Source organism: Colletotrichum siamense, assembly GCF_013390195.1.
Source record: "Colletotrichum siamense strain Cg363 chromosome Unknown KSG_Cg363_contig17, whole genome shotgun sequence".
Taxonomy (NCBI): domain Eukaryota; kingdom Fungi; phylum Ascomycota; class Sordariomycetes; order Glomerellales; family Glomerellaceae; genus Colletotrichum; species Colletotrichum siamense.
The window spans coordinates 309,066-315,922 of NW_023501030.1; the positions used below are offsets into that span (position 1 = coordinate 309,066).

At 52.7% G+C, this 6,857-nt stretch overlaps 1 protein-coding gene across 1 annotated transcript; it reads right to left on the minus strand.

Moving 5' to 3' along the window:
* Positions 1 to 4,439: 4,439 nt before the first annotated feature.
* On the minus strand, positions 4,440 to 6,070 carry CGCS363_v015109 (uncharacterized protein; the record flags this gene model as incomplete). Its single annotated transcript, XM_036646958.1, has 2 exons — positions 4,440 to 5,503; positions 5,557 to 6,070. The coding sequence occupies 2 exons, from the start codon at positions 6,068 to 6,070 to the stop codon at positions 4,440 to 4,442; spliced, it is 1,578 nt and encodes a 525-aa protein (XP_036487822.1).
* Between the last annotated feature and the right edge of the window lie 787 nt (positions 6,071 to 6,857).

The window sequence follows — 6,857 nt, forward strand, 5'->3', positions numbered from 1 at the left end:
GAAAGCCTTTCGTCGAGCCTCTCCTGTAAGTGTACGACCACGAACACTGATCTCGCATACCAGATCAGCGTTTGCTCGCCGGATAAAGCAGAACTCCGCCATTCAGCTGGACTCCACACATTATCAAGCCCTCAAGACCCTTACGAAGAATCAATAGCAGATTACGCAACAGTGGACTCGCTAGAAGTTCTCGTGAATGTCCAGGTTTCAATTGGAAATGCTGGTCGGGTTTGTCAGGGCTTTACAGTCAGCAATGTTAACTTGCGATTGGCATGGAGGATCCGGTCAATGGACATCTTAGTTGAGACTGACTCCGACGCCATTAAGAATACCCCCTGTAAGGTTCCTACTGGAGGTAAGGAAATGGTGAAGCATGTTTGAGAAGCACCGCTACGCTGAACTTTTGGTTATGCTTGTAGATCCCTTGGCATTTGCCAAACGCTCTCAAATGCGATATGGACCTTAGTATGTTGCTGTCTTTGGATGCACAAGAAGTGGCAGTGATTCTGTAACTGGCTTTCCTCTTGCTGTTCCAGAGTCTGCTTCTGGATTCTCCCGTTTGATCCTCTTTCTTGTTGCTGTCGTTCATATAGCCATCCACCTTGAATCCACCTCTTTCCTGTTTTTGTCGCGTTCATTCTCTTTATTCTTCCCTTCAAGGCGAAACAATCAGCTGAAATAACAGATGCAATAGCTTGAAGAAGCTACATAATTTCATCTAGAAAGCTAGGGGTTGAGAAGCTCAATTTCATATGAAGCCTCGCAAAGAGAGCAGGCATAAGGCCGCAGCTGCTTCAATGACCTGGTTAATCGTCCCGTCTTTGAGAAGCCAGTCAAGCGCAAGGCGTTCCGAGTGAAATCCGCTCTCCGATACCTGCGATGACGTAGCCAGCCGTGAGCGCTTGGGAATTGAAGGAGTGGATCCCGATCGCTTATCCATGCTTGGCAAGGAGCAGCATCTGCATTGTCGGTTGCGATGAACGGCAGCGAGTGCGAACTCGGGATCAGGACTTGCAGCAGGTAGTGTCGATGGTCGCTCTGGCAGTTCTGCATGCACGATAATCCTTGAGCCGGCTGCAGATGCGAGAGAAAGTTGCCGTTCAAAGCTTTCCAGATAGGGTACGGTCTTGTTATCAAGATTGTTGAAAGGCAGCGTTTGGCCGCTCTGATGCCAGCCGTTCTCCCAACTAAAGACTTCGTGAGCGGTGAAACAACTGATGGGCAGCGGCCCAACTGGAATGGGCTGCGATGGGGTGGAGTTGATGTCTGACGCAGATGCAGGTAACTGGCAGTTCAGCCGGAAAGCATTCTCGGGCCCTGTCTACTCCAAAAGTCAGGTCTCGGGAACAAAAGATTACTGGAGCTGGTATGTCTCCAGCAGCACCCACGCCAAGGCAATCAATCAAGTTTGAGACTCAAACTTGACTTGATCGAGTGGTGACGGCCTATTCATAATTGATTGATTGAACTTGACAAGTCTACTTGCCTTGCGGTGGGTGCTGGTCTCCAGGATAACCTCCAGCTACCCCATCCTGTCTGCCGTGATTTCTGTACAGGGAGGGGTCTCTTCAAACATCGTTCAAGAGGTTCTGGTCGTGTATCGCGCATCTCGTACCCCTCCATCCACTGATCACAGACTGGTATTCAGTTTGGCAGAAGGGACAGCTGGCGTTCGGGGATCAGCTAAGAGATTTTTAACCCCTCACAAGGTCTAGCTCATTGGTCGGGAAAAGGTGAGCGAGTCCAGGCGATGAATTCGTTCCGTGGCATTGCTGATATTTTTTGTGAGGCCGTCCACTGGAATCATCTCCCTCAGCTGGCACCCACAATATGTGTCTGCACATGTCATGACTCATGGGTCTCATGAGCAGATTCAGTTTGTTGGCCCGACCCCGATTTCGAATAAATTCTTCCCTTTAGGTATTCGACGTCTTGGAATACAAGAATCTTCTACAGCCGGCGCAACAAGGCAAACGTCGCGAGCACTTTAGGACCACCTTTTTACCTATTGTCTCCTCCCGTCTCACCGTTTCTCACAGATACTCATGCACCTTTCCAGGTCGGTGGATTTCCAGTCATTCTCACAAGATTCGCTGGGTGTCGGTTCAGTTGAACCCCCCACTCCCCCCCCCCCTTTTCTTTTCTACTTCATACTTGGCTTGTACATCAAGTAGTTACAAGTCGCGTAGCCTGCTTCCTCCACCTACCTTCACAGTGTCGGCACAAGGTACTGTGATGGACTCAATCTCGGGGAACGTCCAATCCCGAGGACAACGCGCGGCCCAGCTGCCTCCGTCGGCAAGCATACGCTGAAACTCATCGCCAGCGTCTCCAGTGACGGCCGCCCGTAGAAAACTTTTCGCACCAGCTCCCCGACCTCTCGAGTGCGGCGTCTCCCAAGTCCAGCCGAAGAGTTTGCAGGTAGTCCACGTTTTGTATGAGAAAAATGATGGGCTGGGCATCCCATTGTTCCTCATCACGAGCGGTGCCCGCTCGTATTCGTAATCTTGAGTGTCTGGAGATGCACGAAGTCTCTCAGTCTGTCCGACAATATCCGGGCAAATGTGTGACAAGACCAGCTGACGCCCACGTGAAGATACGTCAGGATGGAGATGCGTGCGACTTCTTCGATGACCATTGCATCAGATGGCTTGATCTCCAGACGTTCCAGATGGGGAAAGTACGGGATTTTGTTGGTCTCGCTATGGATTTTTGCTCGTAAAATCCGCCGTCCCAAGACGACGTCTTTGAGCACCGCTTCTCGCAGATCCTGTGGCTGTGCCAGCGCTTGCAACACGGCTCTCGGTGTTAGGCCTTCGCCTGGCCGGCTTTTTGTGAATATGACATTGGCATGTTGCAGCGTTGTGATCTCTCGGTCTAGGCCAGCGTCGTTGCCGATGTTACCATCTTCATCACTGTCCATTTTGCTGTCGTTCTCCTCTCGAGTTAGCCCGCTTTTGACACTCACGTTGAGGTGTGTAAGATTTCCAGCTGCACTGGGGATGGAGAAGATATTTCCCACATGAAAGGTCCACCGTTCGATAGTTAGCGACGCCAGGCCAGGGCATTGTTTGATGAACTGCTGAACGCAATGTGTAGGCGTGTTCCGCAATTGTACGTGAATGTGTTTGAAGCGCGGTAAACCAAGCTCTATTAATGCTAGGAAACGTACTGGGGGTGCAGGACTGTTGTGAATGAGTCGTAACCTAAGTTGACGATCTCATTTGCGTATTCTTGTGGACGCCCATCTTCCATGATGAGATATTCGAAATCTGCCGGCTCCCAGACGATTGCCTTTCCAATAGCCCAGAATGACCGGTTCCTCATTAGCGGCGCTAGACTGCTCTCCTTGTGAACTTCATGGAGAATATGCCTATATATTGTAGGGATAGCTGGTTCAAGTCGCTGGATGGCTTGTTGGGCGAGGACGAGGTTTTACTCATTTCAGGATGTGCTTCGGCGACTGCTGGCACGGGATGGACTTACCTTGGCATCGTTCGCAATGAAAAGTCACGCCATCTTGGCTGGACGTGGCGACGGTCGTCGAGAAGAGGAACAATACTGAGACACAAACGAAACAGGGTCCATATTGTACGCGTTTCCTTTGCCCGGATCCGCTGCCGATGCGGTGGTCTGCTGGAACCTGTCTGTAAGCACCCTTATTTTATTTGTCGATATTACTCCCGCAGAACCCGCGCTATTTGCGTAACGGTCTTGGAAAGCTACCTACCTAGATTCTAGTATATGAGTTTACTATTGCGAATAGACGACAGGTTAAAAGTCAAATTGCCGTCTGTGTGACTTGTATTTGATCTAGAGTAAAGCTGGGAGTATGTCCGTTGTATTATGCTTGCGCCCTGTGCGATGTTGGAAACCTCTTTTGCAAAACCTTTGGGAGGCAGCAGGAGACTTTGGCGTGGGTGTGAGAGCTTTTGGCAGGCGGTATTTTTCAACCCCAACCAGCTCGCCATCGCGAGCCCAGTCTTTTGTTGGATCTCTTCTGTGTATTCCCTTTCTACGGCAACCCTCCGCCGAGACTACCGCAAGCAGGTCATCACAAGCTGTACCTACAAGAAAACAGGAGCTCTGCAAGCCATCCCTTGAAATATTCGAGAAATGCCTCATCCGTGTCGCAAATGCAAGCTCAACGTTGTGGCGCCGGCGCTGGCTCGGACATCTCACTCAGCCCACCTGAGCAGAAGTTCTGCCTCGATGGGGGCGCGCAGGTCTACGTGTTTAATTGTCTCTAAGTGTCAGAGTGGCTGCTTTTGGGCGTCACGGAAATCACTTGCATTGCTAAAGAGTAAGGTGGATGAATACCTGTGACAACGTCTTGATTGTAGTCATATCTATGGTCCAACCACTATTCACCTGACGTGAACGTTTGATAACATCTATCCGTCATCGACCCATCGTTCAAAAAAGAAAGCAACTTTAGTTTAGTCTTTCTCACACAGCTTTTCCAGCTCATTAAGAGTTTGGCTGGCGCTCTTCACCTGTTGTGCAACCCTCGCCGCGCACGATTCAACCTTGGTCCTTTTCTCTTGTGAGGTGCTGGCGTCCGCCGACCTCTTGCGCTTCTTCCCACCTGCCTCAACAAGCTCCTTCTCCCAATTCCCAGCCTCGAGATGACCCTGAGAATACTTGGTCCATTCTGCCTCCGAGCCATCGGCTGCGCGCAAAAGCTCGTCTGCCCGAGCAATGAGCCGCTCGTTGAGGTGGACCATCTTGTTCCTCAACTCGGCGCAGTCATGGAGGGCTGCCTTCTCATCATTCTTGTGGGCCGAGATGCATTCCTTGGCTTGAGCAATGCGTGTAAGGCCCGTTTGGAACAAGTCTTCAAGTGCGTCAAGTGCATCATGAGCGTTCTCCTCTGCATTCGGTGCCTCGAGTGCTTTGCCGTCGTGCAGTGGCTTGCTGGCGGCCGGGCGAGGTTGACCAAACGCCTCATTCGGGTTGCCGGAATCGTCGTTTCTGTCGATGACGGGTCCGTCAAACTCCTCCATACCAATTGCGCTGTCGTCTGGAGATGCTCCCTCCGCTCCGGGGCTCACCCTGCTGGCTGCTGCCCCCATTCCAGCCCCCAACACTCTGTTTGTTTTGCTGCGCATAGCCGAGTCCGCAGAGGTTTCGTCGTTGAACACCGGCGCAGAGGTTTCCTCGTCGAACAGCGGAGACGGAGATTCGTTCGCGTCGTAGGGCTGGCCCGCGTTCCAATTTTGCAAGAGACTCTCGGCGTCTTCGTCTCTGACCGATGGCCGTGCCGATTCAGTATTGTAGACCGCTCGGTCGGTTTCAATGTCCTTGCTGACTTTCTCCCACCACGACTCGGAAATGGTGGAACCCTGGCCTTGGGTGTCTTCACCGCGCGGGACGGCAATCTTTCGACTAGAGTTGTCGGAAACGCGGTTGCTGTCTTCGACCACTCGATTCTCTTGCGATTCGACTTCTCTGAGCTTGTTTCTGTGATTTTTCTTTGTGACTTCGGGCTTGATGCGTGGAACTTTGAAACGTCAGTGAACAATCATTTTCTGCAAGGGTATGAGGGATGCCTACGTCGCTTCTTGGCAGCAATCACCTCGGATGGTGTGAATGTAGTGCGCAAGTAATGTGGAGGGCGGCTGTTCTTTTCCGCGCGGCCAGCAATGATCTCTGAGAACAGAGTTACAGCCGTGACTTCAAGGGAGCCAAGGCCGAGCCAAGCCTCTCGAGATGCGACGGCAGCTTCCCCGAACCATAGATAAAGCTCTCCCGAGTGTTCCAAGCCGAGAGCCTCGATGGCCTGGTTCCGGCGGGCTTGCTCCGACTTTTTCAGGGAATCCCAGTGTGACTCGAACCTTGCCTCGAGTACGCGGCGGAGGATGGGGCCTTCGATCTCGCGGGACGCCCACTCGGCGAAGGGAATTCGCGGTCGGTTCTTGGGAAGCTTGGATTCGTGTTTCTGATAGCCAGAGGCGAGGTCGTCGTAGGCTTTGGCGAGCTGCTCCTGACTTGCCTTGAATGCCTCGGCGAAGGCTTTCACTAGCTCGCTGAGGTTTGATGCGTTCTTTGGCCCGCCTTTCGGAGGCATCGATCTGGCATGAATAACACCTTGCCAACCGAGGTGCGCGGGGCAGTGTTGGTGATGATTGTGGTAGTGTGGGGTGCGAGCGAGGTTGAGGCGGCTGCTGTGAAGATGCGGGCTCCAAAAAAGTATTGTCTGGGAAAGAACTCTCAAGACGATGGCGCCATGATGGGTAGACGTCAAGCTTTGTCTTTTGTTCCAAGCTTGATGACGGCAACTGTCATTTACCGAGATTATTGGATGGCAAACAGCGGAAGGTTTGGCCAGGATTTCGATAAGATAAGGCAGGTGCCATCAAGTATAACGAGGGGTGAGTCGGGTTGCGTACGGCGCGTGCGGTGCCCTCCGTCCCGTTCCTGTACAAACCTAAAGCAGTAGTGACGTCGGTGCTCTCTCTCCTGCAGGTTCGGCACTTGCTGGTATCAGGCTGCCTGCCACTCGACGCACCAAACCTCAGATCTGCAGGTGGTCTGCGCGGTGGGCACCCCCCCCGCCCCCCCCCCCCACACGACCCTCGTCCGTTCTTCTGTTGGACAAGGGTGGGTCCACGTCCTCAGGTAGGACCACCTCCGCACACCTCGCCCCGCACGGCGTGGGATTCCATTGGCCGATCCGATCTCGCTCATCTGATCTCGTCTTATCTCCGACCAAGATCTCACACTGCCGGCACAGGCTGGGTTGGTTCCCTGCGCGCAGCTTTTGCGTGCCAGCTGTCCCGCAACTTGGCAATAAGGTAGTTGGCAGCTGTCCACTGACCACCCACAACCAAAATCACCTTGCACAGCATTCGTGT